Source organism: Branchiostoma lanceolatum, chromosome 3 (genome assembly GCF_035083965.1).
Source record: "Branchiostoma lanceolatum isolate klBraLanc5 chromosome 3, klBraLanc5.hap2, whole genome shotgun sequence".
Lineage (NCBI taxonomy): Eukaryota > Metazoa > Chordata > Leptocardii > Amphioxiformes > Branchiostomatidae > Branchiostoma > Branchiostoma lanceolatum.
In genome coordinates this window covers 25,358,426-25,382,852 of record NC_089724.1, presented here as the reverse complement: position 1 = coordinate 25,382,852, position 24,427 = coordinate 25,358,426, and the positions used below count along the sequence as shown (strand labels likewise).

Genomic DNA, 24,427 nt, shown 5'->3' with positions numbered 1-24,427 from the left:
CAGTGTTGGCCATTGTATATTGTGGCACTACTAACAGCTGTTAGTCCCCGAAAGTGGGTCACTTCTCCTAAGCCCCCGACAGGTGGCCGGGGGTCATACCATTGAGCAATATAGAATGGGGGGAACTGGTTTAATAAAAAAAAGTTTCATGGAGATTTTGGGTCCTAAGACTCTTGTTCTGTCTTGTAACACATCATTTGTGTGCAAAAAAAAATATTAACTGGGCACCACTTTCACACTTAGATTATTATTTGTGTAGCTATAGGAGGAATCAGATGGCTTTAATTCGATCTTTATATCAATCTTTGCTATGTTCCTTTTCTACAGGTGCATGTGAACCCTTTCCACAAGCATTCCAAGACATATGTGAACCCCTCACCGGGTACAATACTGTGTCATTCCCGAACGCCTTTGGTCATCTGTCGTTCCAGCAGATGATCACCTCGAGAGAGTACTTATTTTTTGGATCGAACCTGGGCAACATTTCAACAAGCTGCTATCCAAGCGTCTATACGGCCTTTTGTAGGATGTTTTTGCCTCAATGTGACAATGGCACGCAGGTGAGAGAAACAATTACTGCGAGTGAAAACTGTAACTGAGAAGTTGATATAATTTGTGTGGTCCGCCCTGTCCTTGTATCTATCCATCTATCTATCTATCTATCTATCTTTCTATCTATCTATCTATCTATCTATCTATCTATCTATCTATCAATCTATCTATCTATCCAACAATCGATATATGCATATATATGTATATAAATATATATATATATATATATATATATATATATATATATATATATAGATGGATAGATAGATAGATAGATAGATAGATAGATAGATAGATAGATAGATAGATAGATAGATAGATAGATAGATTGATAGATAGATTGATAGATAGATGGAGGTTTATATTGATATATAGATATGTATACAGCCATTGCTACAATGTACTTGTGGTGCGACATTGCTAGCATGTACTCGTGCGTCAGGTTGATTCATACAGTGTTTCTTCTTAACTGCAGATACAGCTTTGCAGGAGTGTCTGCGAGGAAATAGACGCTAAGTGCTCACCTGTCGGGCTGGGTTTATCATTTTCATGTGACGCATTTCCTGACCAGGGCGACGATCCGACCTGCTCTCCGGTCGAACAGCCAGCAGGTACGCAGAACCATGTCTTCGTCAAGTGTTAAAGAATTATGCAAATGCTCCTTCTGTTACGTATGCTAATTATCAAACTCATCATTTACTGCCGTTACCAACATTTCCTGATGAGGTATATCTCCTCATCTATCGGTATTTTCCTTTCCCCCCTGTACTTTAGAATGCGAACCCATCCAGTACAGCGGTTGCATGGGCCTGTCGTACTCCCAAACATCCTTCCCGAACTTGTTCCTGTGGCCGAATCAAGCCTTCGCTCTTCAGCTTGCCCCGACACTGTTCCCAACATACGATCAAATCAGTGACTGTCATCCGGACTTGAATTTCTTCTTTTGTTCGATTTTATTTCCCCAGTGTACGTCTGAAGGACAAATGTGAGTATCTTGGGAAGTTGAGAATTGTTACAAAATAATTGGTTGTCTGGTGGAACAGGAATGATGTGACTGTGTCACTGATTATGCTTATTTTACAGAAATTCTTTTTAGGGGGGGGATACTTTTGTTGTTGTGTTATTTCTTTGTATTTTACTCATCTGTTCTAAACGTTAATGAGCCATGAAACCATCCATTTCAATAGAAAAGGAAACCATAATGCAAACAGAAAAAGTTGCAGAAAGGTTGTGATAGATACCATTTTATCTTACACAACAGTAGCAGTGCATTTTTAATGGATGTAACAAACATACTATCTTACAGACTTCCATGCCGCTCTTTTTGCCATGAGATCAACGCTACATGTGGGGAACGAGCTCTGGCCGCCGGTGTTCAGTGGGATGCTTCTATTTGTCCACGACTTTCCGAGGACAGCTGCTCTCTACCAAATGGTGGGTTGAACGTATGGCTATAGTATCTTATTGTTGGCATGATTTAGATACCGCTTTGGTTTAATAGTTTCATATATATAACTGCCGGTCAGGTTCTTCATTCGTTTATTTTATGTACAGATTTTTTGTCCAGTTATTTTCCATGTTTTCCTGTTTATTTGAATTTCCATCATGTTAACAATGTATAATTTTATTTGCCCAATCCGTTAATCTCTTCTAGTTGCAGATATATTTTCCATTTGAATATCACCATATATGATATTTGATGTTTACCCAGAAACATTCAGTTTAAATTAAAGTTTGATATTCCCTGCTCGCGCATGACCGTTGTGTTCCTTTCCAGCGGACAGAGCTACAACACCTGCGAACACAACTCAAGGGCCAACAACAACCACCGGTAAGATTAAAGCAGTTTTGAATGATCTGTTGATCTCTTCTACTCGCAGATAGATTTTCCTTTTGAACGTTATCATGATATTTGAAGCATAAACGAACACATACAATTAAAACATAAGTATGGCATTCACTGCTCGCGTGCCATCGACGATTTTTTATCCCTTCCCAGCGTCAAGAGCTACAGTATCTGCGAGCGCAACTGAAGGGCAAAGGACGACCGCTGGTAAGATTAAAACAGCTAGTTGTGCGAAAATAACACGCTCTTGCAGTTTTCTTTTTGTTTTGGGAGGGCCCCCCTCTCTGTGCTCCACGTTTGCCATTATATATTGTCTATTCATGCTTCATTACAATGATAGTCATGGTCAGCAATCGACAGGCGTTTTGTATGTATAAAAAAAGGAACCTACACCGAGGGACTGCATAAAAGACTGCTAATTTGAATATCCAAGAGACAATGAGATGATTGTCTTTTGCCCTGTCTATGAGCGTGCAGCATAACTTGTGACCAAGACACATCTATGTATTCTTAACAGAATTTGGGGCTATTGAATCTAAAGACTGTATTGCCCAAATGTTTCACTTGGTTAACGTCTTTCTGTTCCCCTTGAACAGAGCAATGTACCGGATTCCGATGCTTTGTCAGCCGCGAGTGTTTATCATACGTCAAGTTTTGTAACGGAGTTCAAGACTGTGCTGATGGCACCGACGAGTACCCGGCAGTTTGTAGCAGTAATGAACCCCTCGGTAAGGTAGTGTTTTAGCAATATCTGCTTATCTTCAATATTTCATACCGATGAGAAGTCATCCTGCTGCATTCAGTTCAAATGATGTGCTCTACATTATCCTATAGCCAATGGAATACAGCCATCTTTTTCCATCTCTTTTAACTGTAACTTTGTCGTTGAGGCACTTTTCTTCATTTAGTTATTCTAGAATCACAGTTCTAAGCCGCGGCCCGGCCGGGCAGCTTGTGGGAACGAAAACTAAGATATAAAAGACAACAAAATACACAAAACTTTTAAAAATTATTCCTTACCATACGTTATGTATATTCTTGATATGCATCTTTTATTCTTTGTTTCCTCAAACAGCCCGGTCGGGTCCCGGCTTGGAAATGTGACCCTAGCATTAGTGTGCTTCGTGGATAATTAGAAAAGAAGTACTTAACATGTACATGCATTAGACATATTACTTGTATGAAAGGCTAAAACAATATTATGTCTGAAGTGTTGGTCTGACGATCATTTGTATTTTTGTCTTATTTGTTTAGGTGTATGCCAACCTATCACTCCTTCAGCAGAGTTCATTTGCACCCATCTCTTGCCGTATGAGAACACATCTCTACCCAACTACTTAAACCAGACCTCACAGACAGCGTCTTTACCAGCCGCGCTTGCCCTGAACAGAGCATCGGAATGTCACCCGTCATTTGAATTCCTCGTGTGCACGACGCTGTTTCCTAAGTGCGAGGATGACCAGCAAGTGAGTTATGGAACTTTCAACGTGTAAGACAGACCTAGCGTTCCCGTAAGATGCATTATGATCATGATTTCTCGTCTTATCCACATGACATGTCTTATAACACATCCACTGCACCATCACACAAAGTTCATCTACCTAAAGCTAATGGTAAATAAAGAGGGAATTCATATTTAGCCTCCAAAATTATTGATAATGTTGTTTATTGCTCAGACCCCACCATGCCGAGAACTGTGTGATGAAGTTCGAGCCAGCTGTGAAGGTCCCCTGCAAGATATCGGTGAAGAATGGCCAAGAAGCTGTGAAGATCTGCCGAGCAGGGATGACGAGGAATGTCTTGAGCCAACATCCGGTAAACTAAAAAAAAATTGACATGTTGAAGAGAAGAAGGTTGATCGAATGCATGATGATAGGTCATTCGGTGTTTTAACGCAATATCTTATATTTTTTACAATTCTGAAGAAGTTTCTCCCTACGCTTAATTACAAAAGTTTGTGAGTGAGCACTGTAAGTCATATATCATATACATTAGGTGATTCCAATAGTTACTTATAACATTGTAGTGAGAAAAATTACTTGGCGAAGGTATGAGGTCGTGGAACAATATTAGCTGGACACCAGTTTCACACTTAGATCATTATTTGTGTAGCTATAGAAGGAATCAGCTGGGTTTAAGTCGATCTTTATATCAATCTTTGCTATGTTCTTTTTCTACAGGTGCATGTGAACCCTTTCCACAAGCATTCCAAGGCATATGTGAACCCCTCACGGGGTACAATACTGTGTCATTCCCGAACGCCTTTGGCCATCTGTCGTTCCAGCAGATGATCACCTCGAGAGAGTACTTATTTTTTGGATCGAACCTGGGCAACATTTCAACCAGCTGCTATCCAAGCGTCTATACAGCATTTTGTAGGATGTTTTTGCCTCAATGTGACAATGGCACGCAGGTAAGAGAAACAATTACTGCGAATGAAAACTGTAACTGAGAAGTTGATATAATTTGTGTGGTCCGCCCAGTCCTTGTATCCATTCTTTCTATCTATCTATCTATCTATCTATCTATCTATCTATCTATCTATCTATCTATCTATCTATCTATCTATCTATCATTCTCTCTCTATCTATCATTCTCTCTCTATCTATCTATCTATCTATCTATCTATCCATCTATTTATCTTTCTATTTATATGTCTATCTATAACAATCGATATATGTAGATAGATAGATGTATAGATAGATAGATAGATTGATTCATTGATTGATTGATTGATTGATAGATAGATAGATAGATAGATAGATAGATAGATACATAGATAGATAGATACATAGATAGATAGATACATAGATAGATAGATACATAGATAGATAGAGGTTTATATAGATACATGAATATGTATACAGCCATTGCTACAATGTACTTGTGGGGCAGGTTGATTCATGCAGTGTTTCTTCTTAACTGCAGATACAGATGTGTAGGAGTGTCTGCGAGGAAATAGACGCTAAGTGCTCACCTGTCGGGCTGGGTTTATCATTTTCATGTGACGTATTTCCTGACCAGGGCAACGATCCGACCTGCTCTCTGGTTGAACAGGCAGCAGGTACTTAAAAACCATGTCTTCGTCAAGGATTAAAGACTTATGCAAATGCTCCTTCTGCATGTTACGTATGCTAATATCAAACGCATCATTTACTGCCGTTACCAACATTTCCTGATGTGGTATATCTCCTCATCTGTCGGTATTTTCCTTTTCCCAAATCTACTTTAGAATGCGAACCCATCCAGTACAGCGGTTGCATGGGCCTGTCGTACTCCCAAACATCCTTCCCGAACATCTTTCTGTGGCCGAATCAAGACTTCGCTCTTCAGCTTGCCCCGACACTGTTCCCAACATACGATTCTATCAGTGACTGTCATCCAGACTTGAATTTCTTCTTGTGCTCGATTTTATTTCCCCAGTGTACGTCTGAAGGACAAATGTGAGTATTTTGGGAAGTTGAGAATTATTATAAGATAAGTGGTTGTATGGCGGAACGGGAATGATGTGACTGTGTCACTGATTACGCTTATTTAATAGAAAAGGTTTTTCAGGTGGGTAATACTTTTATTGTTGTGTTATTTCTTTGTATTTCATTCATTTGTTCTAAACGTTACAGAGCCATGGAACCATCCATTTCAACAGAAAAGGAAACCATAATGCAAACAGAAAAAGTTGCAGAAAAATGCATTTACAGTTTATCGAAAAGTTGTGATAGATACCATTTTATCTTACACAACAGTAGCAGTGCATTTTTAATGGATGTAACAAACACACTATCTTACAGACTTCCATGCCGCTCTTTTTGCCATGAGATCAACGCTACATGTGGGGAACGAGCTCTGGCCGCCGGTGTTGAGTGGGACGCTTCTATTTGTCCACGACTCTCCGAGGACAGCTGCTCTCTACCAAATGGTGGGTTGAACGTATGACTGCAGTATCTAATTGTTGGCATGATTTAGATACCGCTTTGGTTTAATTGTTTCATGACTGTCGGTCAGGTTCTTCATTTGTGTATTTTATGTACAGATTTTTGTGCAGTTTTTTTCCATGTTTTCCTGTTTATTTGAATTTCCATTATGTTAACAATGTAGAATTTCATTTGCCCAATCTGTTGATCTCTTCTACTTGCAGATATAATTTCCATTTGAATATCACAATTTATAAAATTTTATGTTTACCCAAAAACATTCAGTTCAAATTAGAGTTTGATATTCCCTGCTCGCGCATGACCGTTGTGTTCCTTTTCAGCGTCGAGAGCTACAACACCTGCGATCACAACTCAAGGGCCAACAACGACCACCGGTAAGATTGAATCAGCTTGTTTTGAATGATCTGTTGATCTCATCTACTCTCAGATAGATGTTCCTTTTGAATGTTATCATAATATTTGAAGCACAAACGAACACATTCAGCTAAAACATAAGTATGATATTCACTGCTCGCGTGTGATCGACCATTTTTTTAAAATCCCTTTCCAGCCTTAAGAGCTACAACACCTGCAGGCATAACTGAAGGGCCGAGGATGACCCCCGGTAAGATTTAAACAGCTGGTTGTGCTGCTAAAATATCACACGCAGCATATCAGTCACATAAGGTGACTGCAGCTTTCTGCAGCTGCATTCTGTCTTTCTTCATCTTCTCCACTGCATTTTGCAAGCTCCTTTAGCTCTTGGAGTTTTCTTTCTCTTGCGGGAGGGCCTCGTTCTCTGTGCTCTAGGTTTGTCATTATATACTGTCCATTTATTTATTTATTGTCCATTTATAATTCATTACAATGATAATCATGGTCAACGATCAACAGGTATTTGCAGATCAATTGTATGTAAAAGCACCCTACACGGAGAGGACTGCATAGAAACCGCTATTATGAACATCCATGATACAATGGGATGATTGTCTTTTGCTCTGTCTATGAGCGTGCAGAATGAATTGTGACCATGACACATTTATGTTTTCTTATCAGAATTTGGGGACGGATTCTCAATTTTCAAAACTATCAGATTTAGGTTTAAAGACTTTGTATTGCCTAAATGTTTCCTTTCGATGACGTCATTTTTTCCCCTTGAACAGAGCAATGTACCGGGTTCCGATGCGCTGTTAGTGGCAAGTGTTTATCCTACGTCAAGTATTGTAACGGAGTTCCAGACTGCGCTGATCGCACTGACGAGACATTCTGTTCAAATAATGATCCCCACGGTAAGCTAGTGTTAATTGTTTATTGTTCATCTGCCCACAAAAAACGGTACATTTTTGCTGCAAACATTAAAGAAAAACATGGAGGAAAGGTTTTTCGAGGGTTTCTCCTTAACTGCGATTGATTACCTCCTGTAATAATAATTGCTGATCATTTTATAATGTATACATATGTAAATAAGATTTAACCAATCCCTGCTTATCCTTAGTTTTTCATGCAGATTAGATGTCATTGTGCTGCATTCAATAAATACATCAAATATGCTCTACATTATCTTACAGCAAATAGAATACAGCCGTCTTTTGTCATATCTTTTCGCTGTAACTTTATCGTTGACACACCTTTCTCCATTAAGTCAGAGTGCTCGTTTGGATGCTTCGATAACAGAAATACTTTTAAAAAATGTTAGACATATTACGTGTATGGCTATAAAACAAAAGTTTGTCTGAAGTGTTGGTCAGACGATCATTTGTATTTTTGTTTTATTTGTGTAGGTGTATGTCAACCTATCACTCCTTCAGCAGAGTTCATTTGCACCCATCTCTTGCCGTATGAGAACACTTCTTTGCCGAACTTCTTAAACCAAACCACACAGACAGCGTCTTTACCAGCCGCACTTGCCCTGAACCGAGCATCGGGATGTCACCCGTCATTTGGATTCCTCGTGTGCACGACGCTATTTCCAAAGTGCGAGGATGACCAGCAAGTGAGTTATGGAACTTTCAACGTGTAAGACAGACCTAGCGTTCCCGTAAGATGCATTATGATCTTGATTGCTCGTCTTATCCACATAACTTTGTCTTATAACACATCCACTGCATCATCACACAAAGTTTATCTACCTAAAGCTAATGGTAAATAAAGAGGGCATTCCTAATTAGCCTCCAAAATTCTTGATAATGTTGTTTATTGCTCAGACCCCACCATGCCGAGAGCTGTGTGATGAAGTTCGAGCCAGCTGTGAAGGTCCCCTGCAAGATATCGGTGAAGAATGGCCAAGAAGCTGTGAAGATCTGCCGAGCAGGGATGACGCGGAATGTCTTGAGCCAACACCCGGTAAGTTTAAACAGTTTTACATGTTGAAGAGAAGTATGCTTAATTAGATTGTAATCCTGTAGAACCTCACAACTGCAGGTTGATCGAATACATGGTGATAGGTCATTCGGTATTTTAACGCAATATCTTATGTCAGAGTATATTGATTCTTTTTTTACAATTCTGAAGAAGTTTCCTCCTATGCCTGATGACAAAAGTTTGTAAGTGAGCATTGTAAGTCATATGTTATGCAAATTAGATGAGTTCAATAGTTAATAATAACATCGTAATGAGAAAAATTACTTAGCGAATTACGAAGGTATCAGGTCGTGGAAGTCAGTTTTTAATCAGCACGTTGTTCTGGTCTTCCAACACATTATTTGCGCCCAGAAAACAATATTAACTGGGCACCAGTTTCACACTTGTTTTTGTAGCTATAGAAGGAATCAGCTGGCTTTAAGTTGATCTCTTTATCAATCTTTGTTATGTTCCATTTCTACAGGTGCATGTGAACCCTTTCCACAAGCATTCCAAGGCGTATGTGAACCCCTCACCGGGTACAATACTGTGTCATTCCCGAACGCCTTTGGACATCTGTCGTTCCAGCAGCTGGCAACCTCGAGAGAGTACTCCCTTTTTGGATCGAACCTGGGCAACATTTCAACAAGCTGCTACCCAAGCGTCTATACAGCCTTTTGTAGGATGTTTTTTCCTCAATGTGAGAATGGCACGCAGGTAAGAGAAACAATTGTTGCGAGTGAAAACTGTAACTGAGAAGATATAATTTGTGTGGTCCGCCCTGTCCTTGTATCTGTCTATCTATCTATGTATAACAATCGATATATGTATATAAAGATAGATAGATAGAGGTTGATTCATGCAGTTTTTCTTCTTAACTGCAGATACAGCTATGTAAGGGTGTCTGCGAGGAAATGGACGCAAGGTGCTCACCTGTCGGGCTGGGTTTACCATTTTCATGTGACGTATTTCCTGACCAGGGCAACGACCTGACCTGCTCTCTGGTCGAACAGCCAGCAGGTACTTAAAACCATGTCTTCGCAAAGGCTAAAACAATGCTGCAAATTAATGCTCCTCCTGATACGTATGCTGATATCAAACTCATCATTTACTGCCGTTGCCAACATTTCCTGATGTACAGTATGTGGTATATCTCCTCATCTATCGGTATTTCCTTTTCCCAAATCTACTTTAGAATGCGAACCCATCCAGTACAGCGGTTGCATGGGCCTGTCGTACTCCAAAACATCCTTCCCGAACATCTTCCAGTGGCCAACTCAAGACATAGCTCTTCAGGTTGCCCCGACAGTGTTCCCAACATACGATCAAATCAGTGACTGTCATCCGGACTTGAATTTCTTCTTGTGCTCGATTTTCTTTCCCCAGTGCACGTCTGAAGGACAAATGTGAGTATTTTGTGAAGTTGAGAATTATTATAAGTCGTTGTATGGCGGAACGGGAATGATGTGACTGTGTCACTGATTATGCTAATTTAACAGAAAAAGTTGAGATAAGAACCTCGGTCTCAATCCAACCGATCCAATCTATCGAAAAGTATTGATAAATACCATTCTATCTTACACAACAGTAGCAGTGCACTTTTAATGGATGTAAGAATCATACTATCTTACAGACTTCCATGCCGCTCCTTTTGCTATGAGATCAACGCTACATGTGGGGAACGAGCTCTGGCCGCCGGTGTTGAGTGGGATGCTTCTATTTGTCCACAACTCCCCGAGGACAACTGCTCTCTACCAAATGGTGGGTTGAACGTATAGCTGCAGTATCTAATTGTTGGCATGATTTAGATACCGCTTTGGTTTAATTGTTTCATAACTGCCGGTCAGGTTCTTCATTCGTGTATTTTATGTACAAATTTTTTGTCCAGTTTTTTTCCATGTTTTCCTGTTTATTTGATTTTCCATTATGTTAACAGTGTTTAATTGTATTTGCCCAATCCGTTGATCTCTTCTAGTTGCAGATATATTTTCCATTTGAATATCACCATATATATAATATTTGATGTTTACCCAAAAACATTCAGTTTAAATTAAAGTTTGATATTCCCTGCTCGCGCATGACCGTTGTGTTCCTTTCCAGCGGACAGAGCTACAACACCTTCGAACACAACTCCAGGGCCAACAACAACCACCGGTAAGATTAAAGCAGTTTTGAATGATCTATTGATCGCTCCTACTCGCAGATAGATGTTCCTTTTGAACGTTATAATAATATTTGAAGCATAAACGAACACATACAATTAAAACATAAGTATGGCATTCACTACTCGCGTGCGATCGACGATTTTTTATCCCTTTCCAGCGTCAAGAGCTACAGCATCTGCGAGCATAACTGAAGGGCAAAGGACGACCGCTGGTAAGATTAAAACAGCTAGTTGTGCGAAAATAACACACGTACATATCAGTCACAAAATGTTTTTTTTCTATCGTTTGCCGTTTTCATACAAAGTAAACTCATAGTCGAATTGATGCAAAATTTACACACTGTTGTTCATTTATCATCATCAACATCATCCACTGCTTTCTGCATCCGGATTTGGGGAAGCATCCTTCAGTTGCATTTTGTCTTTCTTCAGGTTCTTCCACTACGTCTTGCATCTTGCAAGGTCCCTTAGCTCTTGCAGTTTTCTTTTTGTTTTGGGAGGGCCCCCCTCTCTGTGCTCCACGTTTGCCATTATATATTGTCTATTCATGCTTCATTACAATGATAGTAATGGTCAGCAATCGACAGGCGTTTTGCAGATCAATTGTATGCATAGAAAAAAAGGAACCTACACCGAGGGACTGCATAAAAGACTGCTAATTTGAATATCCGAGAGACAGTGAGATGATTGTCTTTTGCCCTGTCTATGAGCGTGCAGCATAAATTGTGACCAGGACACATCTATGTATTCTTACCAGAATTTGGGGCTATTGAATCTAAAGACTGTATTGCCCAAATGTTTGACTTGGTTAACGTCTTTCTGCTCCCCTTGAACAGAGCAATGTACCGGATTCCGATGCTTTGTCAGCCGCGAGTGTTTATCATACGTCAAGTTTTGTAACGGAGTTCAAGACTGTGCTGATGGCACCGACGAGTACCCGGCAGTTTGTAGCAGTGATGAACCCCTCGGTAAGGTAGTATTTTAGCAATCTCTGCTTATCTTCAGTGTTTCATACCGATGAGAAGTCATCCTGCTGCATTCAGTTCAAATAATATGCTCTACATTATCCTATAGCCGATGGAATACAGCCATCTTTTGTCATCTCTTTTAACTGTAACTTTGTCGTTGAGGCACTTTTCTCCTTTTAGTTAGTGTGCTTCGTGGATAATTAGAAAAGAAGTACTTAACATGTATTAGACATATTACGTGTATAAAAGGCTAAAACAATATTATGTCTGAAGTGTTGGTCTGACGATCATTTGTATTTTTGTCTTATTTGTGTAGGTGTATGTCAACCTATCACTCCTTCAGCAGAGTTCATTTGCACCCATCTCTTGCCGTATGAGAACACATCTCTACCCAACTACTTAAACCAGACCTCACAGACAGCGTCTTTACCAGCCGCACTTGCCCTGAACCGAGCATCGGGATGTCACCCGTCATTTGAATTCCTCGTGTGCACGACGTTGTTTCCTAAGTGCGAGGATGACCAGCAAGTGAGTTATGGAACTTTCAACGTGTAAGACAGACCTAGCGTTCCCGTAAGATGCATTATGATCCTGATTGCTCGTCTTCTCCACATGACTTTGTCTTATAACACACAGTTTATCTACCTAAAGCTAATGGTAAATAAAGAGGGCATTCCTATTTAGCCTCCAAAATTCTTGATAATGTTGTTTATCCCTCAGACCCCACCATGCCGAGAACTGTGTGATGAAGTTCGAGCCAGTTGTGAAGGTCCCCTGCAAGATATCGGTGAAGAATGGCCAAGAAGCTGTGAAGATTTGCCGAGCAGGGATGACGAGGAATGTCTTGAGCCAACATCCGGTAAACTTGAAAAGTTTGACATGATGAAGAGAAGGATGCTTAATTAGATTGTAAGGTTGATCGAATGCATGATGATAGGTCATTTGGTGTTTTAACGCAATATCTTATATTTTTTACAATTCTGAAGAAGTTTCCCCCTACGCTTAATTACACAAGTTTGTAAGTCATATATCATATACATTAGGTGATTCCAATAGTTACTAATAACATTGTAATGAGAAAAACTACTTGGCGAAGGTATGAGGTCGTGGAACTCTAGTTTTTAATCAGCACGTTGTTCTGTCTTGCGACACATTATTTGTGTGCAGAAAACAATATCAACTGGGCACCAGTTTCACACTTAGATCATTATTTGTGTAGCTATAGAAGGAATCAGCTGGCTTTAAGTCGATCTTTATATCAATATTTGTTATGTTCCTCTTCTACAGGTGCATGTGAACCCTTTCCACAGGCATTCCAAGGCATATGTGAACCCCTCACCGGGTACAATACTGTGTCATTCCCGAACGCCTTTGGACATCTGTCGTTCCAGCAGATGATCACCTCGAGAGAGTACATGTTTTTTGGATCGAACCTGGGCAACATTTCAACCAGCTGCTATCCAAGCGTCTATACGGCCTTTTGTAGGATGTTTTTGCCTCAATGTGACAATGGCACGCAGGTGAGAGAAACAATTACTGCGAGTGAAAACTGTAACTAATTTGTGTAGTCCGCCCTGTCCTTGTATCTATCCATCCATCTATCTATCTATCTATCTATCTATTCATCTATCTATCTATCTATCTATATATCTATATATATATATATGTATATATATATATGTATATATATATATATAGATAGATAGATAGATAGATAGATAGATAGATAGATAGATAGATAGATAGATAGATAGATAGATAGATAGATAGATAGATAGATAGATAGATTGATAGATAGATAGATAGAGGTTTATATTGATATATAGATATGTATACAGCCATTGCTACAATGTACTTGTGGTGCGACATTGCTAGCATGTACTTGTGGGACAGGTTGATTCATTCAGTGTTTCTTCTTGACTGCAGGTACAGCTTTGCAGGAGTGTCTGCGAGGAAATAGACGCTAAGTGCTCACCTATCGGGCTGGGTTTATCATTTTCATGTGACGTATTTCCCGACCAGGGCGACGATCCGACCTGCTCTCTGGTCGAACAGGCAGCAGGTACTTAAAACCATGTCTTCGTCAAGTGTTAAAGAATTATGCAAATGCTCCTTCTGTTACGTATGCTAATATCAAACGCATCATTAACTGACGTTGCCAACATTTCCTGATGTGGTATATCTCCTCATCTATCGGTATTTTCCTTTTCCCAAATCTACTTTAGAATGCGAACCCATCCAGTACAGCGGTTGCATGGGCCTGTCGTACTCCCAAACATCCTTCCCGAACATCTTTCTGTGGCCGAATCAAGACTTCGCTCTTCAGTTAGCCCCGACACTGTTCCCAACATACGATTCAATCAGTGACTGTCATCCGGACTTGAATTTCTTCTTGTGCTCGATTTTATTTCCCCAGTGTACGTCTGAAGGACAAATGTGAGTATTTGGGGAAGTTGAGAATTATTATAATTGGTTGTATGGCGGAACGGGAATGATGTGACTGTGTCACTGATTATGCTTATTTTATAGAAAAGGTTTTTTAGGGGGTAATACTTTTATTGTTGTGTTATTTCTTTGTATTTTATTCATTTGTTCTAAACGTTACAGAGTCATGGAACCATCCAATTCAACAGAAAAAAAGAAACCATAATGCAAACAGAAAAAGTTGCAGAAAAATGCATTTACAGGATATCGAAAAGTTCTGATAGATACCATTTTATCACAACAGTAGCAGTAAACTTTTAATGGATTTAAGAATCATACTATCTTACAGCCTTCCATGCCGCTCTTTTTGCCATGAGATCAACGCTACATGTGGGGAACGAGCCCTGGCCGCCGGTGTTGAGTGGGATGCTTCTATTTGTCAACGACTCTCCGAGGACAGCTGCTCTCTACCAAATGGTGGGTTGAATGCATGGCTTGAGTGCCTTACTGTGGGCACGATTATGGTATTTTCTTTTGATTTTTTCATACCTTTCAGTCAGGCATGTCACTTATCTGTTATGTACATATCTCATGTTCATGTTATCCTGTTTACCTAAAACTTTGGTGTTATTTTGTGTAAGTCTTGTTAGTTTTTTTTCTTAACCCCACCTTACACATACTGCTTCGCAGCTCTTCCAGAAAAAAACAGCAACGATGCATTGTCCCTTGATACGCATGAAACTATGGTGTTCATTAATACATCGGATTTGGCCACTAATCAAAAAGTGTTGTCGTTAGACTATGCCACACTACTTTCAAGAAGTAGGTGTCGACCTGTAAAGCTGCAATACCTGAAAATACTGCTCGCTGTCCCAGAATCGACATGTTTCTTTGGGATCTGAATAACGTGCCACGTACCAAAATCCACACAACTCCATCAAAATGATCTTTTTAGTTCTACGTGCGAACACACATACCCAGCCAAAAAAAACAGTGCCCCCGTCGTCGGAGAACCTCCTTCCCTTCCCTTCCCTTCCCGGAGGTAACAGTTCGTGCAAGCATTGTCGCATCATTGTACCAGTCTTCTCTTATCAGAGAATTAATGAGATAGCACTGCTTTATCTTTTTTTTCTACGCTTTAATTAGATCTCAATCTTGTCACATTAGCGAATACTGAATCCACAACCCGACCAACGACAACCCAGCCATTGACACCCCCCACTCCACTACCGACCGAGCCATCAACAACCACCACACAGCTGTCAACAACCCAGTCTTCCGGCTGTGAGTACGGTGGCCAAATGTATCCTCCAGGAACGACAATATACGAGACGCCAGGCTGTGATGGAGGCGGTGCTGCGTGTAATGAAAACGGCGAAATCCTTAACTGGGATAACTTTGGAGTCGGATGTAAGTTTGTTATTACCGTTGATAAAAGAAGCCCATGGCCACTGTTTACATTGAATGAACTTTTAAATTATTACTCGATAACCGTATATGGTACAATGTATCGCAACAACTATAACAATACTACAAGCTAAAGGCTACGAGTTGTCATGATTTGGTCTCGCTTTTTGAATGAAGTACAATGATTGGCCACTGAAGGCGGATATAAAGGAGTTGGACAAGATAACAATACATGTACCTGAAATTCATCCCTCCTCCAAACCATCAACATGTATCCTTTAATATGTAAACAAAACAAATGGCCCAAGTTGATGTTATTAGTATGCAACAGTGTACATGTATATACGTTTAAAATGCAAACTTGTTGGCAGCATAGGCCGGTCAAGAAGGTCGGCAAAATGAAGGGCGTGTTCTCAATACAAAAGTTACTCAAGCAACTGGATAAGTTTTGTAAACGGCCGGACGTAACAGACAGCATCCGCTAGATCTTTTTTCAGTTGCTTGAGTAACTTTTGTATTGCGTGTCTCTTTACCTGGACTTTAATCGAGGCATAATCGAAGTTTGATTATGGACCGACTAGCGTCTTTCTGTGGTACTGCAGTAGACCTTTCGGCTGTGAAATCTCGTTCTCCATGTTGTAGGTTGCGAGCATAACGGAGAATACTACGAAGACGGAACTGTCCTCACAGTAGATGGAACAACCTGCATCTGCCACGGGAGAGACGGCGAACCACCTGTCCCTATGGTCTGCGGAGGTAAAAAGCATGTTTATCACCTGCACCAAGAAGTTGATAATGTTTTTGGTGCCTCTCTCTCTCTCTCTCTCTCTCTCTCTCTCTCTCTCTCTCTCTCTCTCTCTCTCTCTCTCTCTCTCTCTCTCTCTCTCTCTCTCTCTCTCTCTCTCTCTCTCTCTCTCTCTCTCTCTCTCTCTCTCTCTCTCACTCTACGTAGGTAGGGGTCGGATATACAAAGGTCAACGTCGATAATGGGCCATCTAGCGGATTTCTAAGGTGATACAGCGGAAGGTCCAGTTTTAATATCTCGTGCTGTGGACATGCTATGGTTGTGATTTTGAGTGGTAGATAGCTCTTACGGCAAAGATTAAGTGGTGTAGGTTTGGGCCCACTGGCGGATGGGGCCAATTTGGAAACCAATGGCCAATTTTCTTCCAGACGTTGTGCTTCTGTCTCTCTGGCGACCTTATTTGCGACATTTAGATGTATCAATGTTCTTCTCTATATCACATGTATCTATCGCAAGTCTGATATTCGTTTCACATAACTAAATTAGAGGCAAACGAATAAGGGCTTTCTAAAATTAATCAATACCTTATTTCATGTATTTTTTTTCAGAGACAACTACCCCGCCCTTGACAACAGGTAAGTGACGCTATATTCTGGCGAGGTTAAGTACTTCCACCCAAACCGTAATAGATAATGGGTAAACAGTTTTGTGAATGGCAGTTGTCACCTTGCAAGACATCTTTAGGTGTCACGGGAAAAACATTGATACGTGTTTTCGTCAGTTTACACTTTTGTTTCGAAGATTTTTTTATGTGTTTTATGTCGGAGCTACTTAGTATTATTTTCGGTATTATTTTCGGTATCTGTGTTTGTTTGTCCTGTTGTGTCCCGCATAAATTAACAATATAAAATGTACAAAACAAGAAATTGACGGAAAGACTATTCGTGTTATGCTCTTAACAAAGTGGTTTCAACGTTGCTTTGTGAAAAAGTTGTGCAGATCAAATGCAAAATTTGTTGGGAACAGCCATTGATGAGCAGCCTTTCCGTAATTTATCGATATCTTTTTTTACCTATTTTCTAGAACAAGCAACAACACCCAGGACGATAGGTAAAGTGAAGCTACATTCTACTTTAAGATAGCAGATCAGCCAAGCTCATTTTTGTTGTCATACCGAATCATTTCTTTCAAGTATATCTATCAGTTCATTACAGTTTATAAGTCAGGGCATCGTGTTTGTTACAAGTTTGTATTCTTATCTTTTTACTTTTATTTCTATTGTATCTATGTTGGTGGCGCTAATATAGGTATGTCAATTTGAGTGCGTCACCACTACGTCTTTATTAAAGGTTCTCTCACTTGAACAAAGGGGGGGGGGGGCATTGTAGGATGGCCGTTGACACTGATGGCAAAAGATGTAAAATGGAAATGTCAATGGTTGCTGATTGTGCACATGCGGCTGGAACATGTAATCAACAAAGTGTAGACTACTATACTGTAGATTTAACAAAAAACACGCCATTGATGTAACATTGTGTGTGGCGTTCCGACCGTTGGTATAAATAGATTCCAATATTTATCGTTGTTCTAAAAGAGAAAAATACATTTGAAAGAAAATGGACCTCGAAGAGCCGTAAATACTAGTAACACCTTTAAATGATAAGCAACGGTATCATTTTCAATTATGTTAGTTTAGTGTAGCAAAGTATAGTCTAGTCTAGTCTAGTCTAGTCTAGTCTAGTCTAGTCTAGTCTAGTCTAGTCTAGTCTAGTCTAGTATAGTATAGTATTAGTACATCAGAGCTTCCTACTGGAGCTCTGCTTCTCGTCGCTGTATGTTGCCGATGTAGGTGGCGCTTTTGCGGCGAGAACACATATAGCGGCGAGAAGCAGCACTCCAGTCAGAAGCTCTGACGAAGATGTGTGATAGGCATCTAAACGTAAGCATGTGAGAGACATTCCTGGTTGTGAAGAAGAATATCCAATATCCCATTTTATGCCAACCTGATGAAATAATTTTCGGATGAAAGCATCATGTGTGTCTTTTTCAGTATGCCCAAGCATAACATCTCCAGACCTCGATACAGGTACGATGTCTTTGCAGTTGTTTTTTTGTTGACATTGACTGTCGGGGGACAAGAATATTTCGTTCTATACCATTAACCTCTCAACTAGAGAGTTAATCTCGGAAGATAAATGATGTAATTTAAAGTATATATTGATTAAAAACAACCGTGGTAGAATACTTCGTATTTACCACAAACAACACGTTATATCTACACGTTATATCTACTACACAGTGAACAGTTTATATCTGCTATAGATAGTGAATACCTTACATACACTAAACGCTGAACACTTCATACCTATCATAAACTCACATTCTCACTGTCCCCCATATTTAATCATAAACAGTTAACATTTTTTATCTTCTAATTAACAGTGAATATTTTACATCTACTAAACATTGAAGACTTTATATCTACTATAAAATTGAACACTTTATATCTACTACTATGAAAATTGGACACTTTATAGCTACTACAAACAGTGAACACTTTATAGCTGCTATAAACATATCAGCCATGTAGAGGACAAGCCCGATTGAATCTGCCCGGTTTCCCCTTTCAGTCTTCGACTATCGAAGGATGCGTGACTACATTTTGTCAACCGACCTGAGAAACTTGAGAAAGTACAACCTTAAATTGAAACAGTTTAGGAGAGCACTGATGGAGCTACGTGATCAGGATGGAGTCCGTGTTAGGGACTTGCAGGACACTGAAGACGTCGTCATCGCCCCGCCCCGCTGGGTGCTACAGTACAGGCAGGACTCCGAAGCCCCCAACACGGGCCTTCTCCTGCCGGAAATACGTCACTTCGATCCCTCGCGTGGTTTGCCCGGTATGTATAATTCCCATACATTTGGAAATGAGTTACGTCTTTGTTAGGCCGTGTTGATTTGATTATATGGATGACATTCGCGCGCGCATCAAGTTTCTTCAACTTACTTCAACTTAGTAAACCCCCAGATAACCCCGCGAGGGGCAAAGTAGGGGGGGGAGGAGGTCCCAGGCTAAGGCGGGCAGGCCTCCAGCCTGGCGCGGAAAGACTCAACGGTGGGAGCCGTAACAACCGCGCCAGGCAGGGCGTTCCACTCGGGTATGGTGCGAGGGAAAAAAGAATATTTAAATGAGTCTGTTCGGGCGTAAAGTGGTTGAAATTTGAGCGTGTGGCTTCCCCGGGTGCGCCCCTGAGCTGGTTTCAGTAGACTATCTGTATTAATATTGATGTGGTTATTAACTAGCTTATAGAAAAAGGTGAGACGGGCGTTCCTCCTCCTTTCAGAGAGAAGGGTCCACTGCAGGTCATTGAGCATTTGTGTCACGCTGCTAGTCTGCCGGTAGTCATTCAGAGTCACTCGGGCGGCCCTGCGCTGGACGGCCTCCACCGCCTGTATCCCTTTGGTGGTGTACGGGTCCCAGACGGTGGCACTATATTCCAAGTGGGGCCGCACCAGCGCTTTGTAACAAGTGGCCTTGACCCTAGATGGACAATGGGTCAAATTGCGCCGAATGACCCCTAGTACCCTGCCGGCTTTGCTAGTGGCGTAGTTGATATGGGTGTCCCACCGCAGATCGTCGGACAGTTGTACTCCAAGATAGGGGTGGGACTTGACACCGGTGAGGGCTTCTCCACTTAGGGAGTACTGAGTTAGGATGGGGTGCTTTTTACGGGTGATATGGAGGATGTGGCATTTAGAGGGATTGAACGACATAAGCCAACGATTTTGCCAATCTGTTAGTGCATCAAGATCAGACTGTAGACCTTGTGCGTCAGAAGGCGTGCTGATAGTTCGATAAATCAAGCAATCGTCAGCAAATAATCGAACGTGTGAATCTACGGAGCTGGGGAGGTCGTTAATGTACAGTAGAAAGAGCAAGGGGCCTAACACTGTACCCTGAGGGACTCCAGAGGTGACCCTGACAGCTTTAGATGTTCCGCCGTCAAAGACAACCCTCTGGGTTCTCTCTGTTAGGAAGGCCCTAAACCAAGACTGAAGAAGGTCAGAAATGCCGTAGTGCTCGAGCTTGCTTAGCAGCCGCTCGTGGGGCACGGTGTCGAATGCCTTGCTAAAGTCAAGCACCGCGACATCGACCTGTTTGTTATGGTCAAGATTGTTGGCCAAGTCTTGGAGGGTGAGTACCAGCTGGCTCTCACAGGACAGACCCTTCCTGAAACCGTGCTGCGCCGGGGACAGAACGCCATGAGTGTCAAGATGTTTCATCATGTGGCTGTGCACTATGTGTTCAAGCACTTTGCCACAGACCGATGTCAAAGACACCGGCCTATAGTTGGAAGGCATTGTTCTGTCACCCTTTTTGAAGATTGGAGCGATGTTAGCTGTTCTCCAATCCTCAGGTACGTCTCCCGTAGATATTGATTGGGAGAATATTGTCTGTAGTATTGGCGCAATTTGCTCGGCAACAGTTTTCAGGAGGCGAGGTGGTATTCCGTCTGGTCCTGTGGACTTGCTGGGATTAAGACTAGAGAGCTGTTTGGCTACCCCCTCCACTGAGATGTTAAGGGAGGGGATAGTTGGAACTACGGATTCGCCAAGGGTAGGAACGGTAGATTTATCCTCCCTGGTAAACACTGACTCAAACTGGGCTCCCAGTGCATCAGCCTTTTCCTGGGGGTCAGATGTTAGCACCCCCTGGTGTCTTATGGCCGATGCACCAGTAGAGTCCTGTCTGAGAGATTTGACATAGCTCCAAAAGGCCTTGGGATTATCCTCGATGTTTGTCTCAAGGTAGTTGGAAACATAATCCCTATGGGCCTTCCTAACTCTCTGCTTAACTCCCTTCCTACACCTCTTGAACTTTGCCCAGGCTTCATGGGAGTTGGATCTCCTAGCCTTGGAGAAGAGTTCAGACCGCTTACGAAATGCTTTGCGAATCTGGGGTGTTATCCAAGGTTTGCTAGATTGTGGCCTCACTCGTTTCCTGGGAACATGCTTATTGGCAGCACCACTAACGGTTTCGTCCGATCCAAAAATAGCAAAACGTTTTCCACCATATTGTAAATCATACAATGCAGCAGCAAAATGGTCAAATGTTTGCCGTAAGTTGCAAAAAAAGATATCGGAAAACGATACTAATTCAGTCATTTGTTCAACCTTCCTGACCATGCACGTAGATCTCATAATGAAGGCAACTTTTTTTGCTAAACTTTTTTTTATTCGCACGCTTGCATCAGTTTTGGGGTTCCGGGAGGATGTCACCCATATGATCAAATCAACATGGTTTTAGAAAAAATTATGCCACAGATCAAACCGTTAGAAAATCTCGTTCTGTCTTGTCAAAGCAAGACACTGTCATAATTGTTAGCTCCATCCGGTGTACGAAATAGCATTATTCGATTCTTTATTTACATATCAACATTGCAGACACCCCAAAATAATAGCCTGCATGGCGTTGATATCAAGAATCGTTAATGAGTAAAGTAATGACATGATAATTTTGTACTTAGGATTTGATTGTGCACAGTCAATATGTCGATTTATTCTGAGGAACAGAAAATAATATAATTTCGTGTTTTTCTCTTTCAGACCAGCTGCCCACGACTTTTATTGAAAAGAACCGGGAACGAGCGTACTTTGACACCTTTCTGCAGAATATTGACACGTATTACAGACAGATGGTCGAAAACCTTGACTTTAGCAACCTTATAGATCTGAACTGCCCCCCTCCCCAAAACATTGTTCTCGACTCTCGCTTTAGCTTGATCTACATGCCTACGACAATTTGCTTTTTGTCTAATGAAATGGGGGGAGAAAACAGACAAACCATCGACGTGTCAGTGTTCCGAGACGGATGGTGGGTGGATTTGATGATAAGTGGTGATTAGTACTTATAAGGAGGGTCATGGTTCTAAGTACGCATGCGTCGTGGGTTATATGTCAAAGGTGAAAGACTTGACTTGTAAACAGTTCTTGTCTGGATCATGCTTCACATATGTCCAGACGTGTTTTGTTTACGTCTCAGGGGCTTCCCTTTAACATATTGCCCACAATGCATTACGCTGCGCATGCGCAAGTAGAACCTTGAACGTCCTTATTACGAGTAACGCTTCCATGATGTGTTTTTTTTAACCCAACGGTCGGATCCAAGCCACAGACCCAGAAATTGCTATTGCCGCTTTCAAGCTTATGCAAAGGCATTTTATTTGCTATATATTGTATCAGTAACACCACTGAAATGGCTTTCTCTCTGAACGTTACCATTTGCCAAAAGTACCTGGTACGTCTGGAGCTGAAAATCCTTCTAGTTTCCTTAGCTATCCATGAAATATATCGAGCTAGATAATCATTATGTACGCTCTACAATGGAAGATAATGTTGACAGTTTTTAGTTATTTTTTAGCAGTTGCTATATCGCGGTGATCAAAAACTGCTAGCGTATATATTGATAGATATCCAAAAAGCCATCAGTTTATTCACCTATATAGCAATATCAAAGGGGATTAGAAATTGTACAAATATCAAGGATATAAAAACATAGACCACTAACTAAGAACGCCACTTAACGTAAGCTGTAATATGAGATCTTTACAATTTGTTAAAATATATTTACAAAGAAACATACATGCATTTACAAACATTCTAATAATACATTTATTACGTTATATTATACAATTCACAAAAGGTCTAACACCATGAGGAAAAGTTTGGTGACGATTAAACGTTGAAGAACACAGCACCACTGGACAATCGTCCTATGTAAAACGTACTTTCACATTGCATTTGATTTGGTGTCTATATTTTTGTAGATGGAGCTAACATGTAGGGCAACAATAGATCAACGATCAATAAATGAATTCTCATTTATGAATGGAAAAGATTATAGCTGAAAAGCACAACTCGAAATATATTGTAATAGACAAGTGTAGAATGTCGACTATTGGTGCTGGTTTATAATCATCAATATCTTACTTTTATATTTGCTTGTGTGCTGTGTCGCTTTTGGGGAACTTGCTTCTATCAATAAAAACATAAAAAGGAAATATCACTTGTCAGTTTCTTGTACTACATCTAACTTAGTGAATCTTTGAACTGTATCTTAGAACAACATCCATTCTTTACGGGATGGTTTTTACACGTGTATATCTCACGATTATATGGCGGTAATTTTATATAAGTTTATATTTGTATGGTAAATGACAGGTTTAAACGGCCATCTATTCCTGTTGGACAAATATACCCTGTACCATGTGCACTTGGCACGCCCCCCTCCCCCCCGTTCACTGCGTACTACTACTACTACTTCTTTTTCCTTGTTAGGGATAGTTCGGTTCAGTTGTATCTGTGGAGTGTGGATGAATTGTCCATGTATAAAATGCTGGCGAAAATATAACATCTGCAACGTGTTCGTTAAACATATACGTCTAGCCTTCTAGTTCTGTGTTTTTTTTTTTAAAGTACGCTCCCTCAGAAGGCTTATGTACCCAGCAAAATGCTGCTTCAATGAACTACGGGTTTCTCCACCTCCTCAAACAATGTGTGTGACAGGTCGTCGGGTCGTTAATGTAACATTTAGTTGCCGACATCGCTTGCCTGCAAGGCTGCTGTTCTGCGCAGAAGCACCGTGTTTAGACCCTTCAACCTGACGGCGATCGCTGAGCGATCATACAGCAACCATATTGGATTTGTGTGGCCCTTGATTTCATAATTAAAATATGAGGCAAAATGTAAAAGTATGATTTAAAAGACAACTAAACACACAGAACGTAAACAGATTCGTTCTTTATCTTTAAGTTCTACATAATTTATCTCCAACCCAACAGCCCCCAGTATAATGCTCTCCTGTATATCTAAACTGTGCATACCTGGGGGGAGGGGGGGGGGGGGCGAGTGCTGCACTAGAGATCTCTCAAAGTGGGCGGGCTGATGAAACCCGGCGGATAAATGGTAATGGATGTTACCTATCTGGTTTATAGACGTTACGTACAGCGCTCTGACTCATTTTAAAGTTACCACAGTGTTGTAATGTCTTAGATAAACATGTTTGACAGG

The 24,427-nt window shown here is 40.8% G+C and overlaps 1 protein-coding gene and 1 long non-coding RNA gene across 7 annotated transcripts in view; both read left to right on the top strand.

Annotated features, from left to right (window-relative positions):
- LOC136431207 (uncharacterized) overlaps positions 1-18,053 on the top strand; it is a 33,361-nt gene extending 15,308 nt beyond the window's left edge. The window contains exons 16-41 of one of the 6 annotated variants that reach the window (XM_066422511.1): positions 328-560; positions 1,028-1,163; positions 1,327-1,537; positions 1,859-1,986; positions 2,330-2,383; positions 2,552-2,605; positions 2,995-3,126; positions 8,091-8,302; positions 8,514-8,652; positions 9,134-9,366; positions 9,534-9,669; positions 9,845-10,055; positions 10,283-10,410; positions 10,750-10,803; positions 10,972-11,025; positions 11,650-11,781; positions 12,098-12,309; positions 12,502-12,640; positions 13,069-13,301; positions 13,708-13,843; positions 14,007-14,217; positions 14,555-14,682; positions 15,373-15,615; positions 16,255-16,368; positions 16,966-16,992; positions 17,441-18,053. In XM_066422511.1, the coding sequence (XP_066278608.1) occupies positions 328-560; positions 1,028-1,163; positions 1,327-1,537; positions 1,859-1,986; positions 2,330-2,383; positions 2,552-2,605; positions 2,995-3,126; positions 8,091-8,302; positions 8,514-8,652; positions 9,134-9,366; positions 9,534-9,669; positions 9,845-10,055; positions 10,283-10,410; positions 10,750-10,803; positions 10,972-11,025; positions 11,650-11,781; positions 12,098-12,309; positions 12,502-12,640; positions 13,069-13,301; positions 13,708-13,843; positions 14,007-14,217; positions 14,555-14,682; positions 15,373-15,615; positions 16,255-16,368; positions 16,966-16,992; positions 17,441-17,499 (3,749 nt within the window). In that variant the 3' untranslated portion in view covers positions 17,500-18,053. Of the gene's footprint in view, positions 1-327; positions 561-1,027; positions 1,164-1,326; positions 1,538-1,858; positions 1,987-2,329; positions 2,384-2,551; positions 2,606-2,994; positions 3,127-3,652; positions 3,865-4,074; positions 4,214-4,578; positions 4,812-5,326; positions 5,463-5,630; positions 5,842-6,186; positions 6,315-8,090; positions 8,303-8,513; positions 8,653-9,133; positions 9,367-9,533; positions 9,670-9,844; positions 10,056-10,282; positions 10,411-10,749; positions 10,804-10,971; positions 11,026-11,649; positions 11,782-12,097; positions 12,310-12,501; positions 12,641-13,068; positions 13,302-13,707; positions 13,844-14,006; positions 14,218-14,554; positions 14,683-15,372; positions 15,616-16,254; positions 16,369-16,965; positions 16,993-17,440 lie in introns of all 6 variants that reach the window. The other 5 variants (XM_066422510.1, XM_066422509.1, XM_066422515.1 and 2 more) reach the window with 5 other exon arrangements.
- Positions 18,054-18,147: 94 nt separating this feature from the next.
- Positions 18,148-23,418, top strand: LOC136431205 (uncharacterized). Its single transcript, XR_010754994.1, has 3 exons — positions 18,148-18,443; positions 18,988-19,257; positions 21,965-23,418. It is a non-coding gene; the product is annotated as an uncharacterized lncRNA (long non-coding RNA).
- Positions 23,419-24,427: the final 1,009 nt, after the last annotated feature.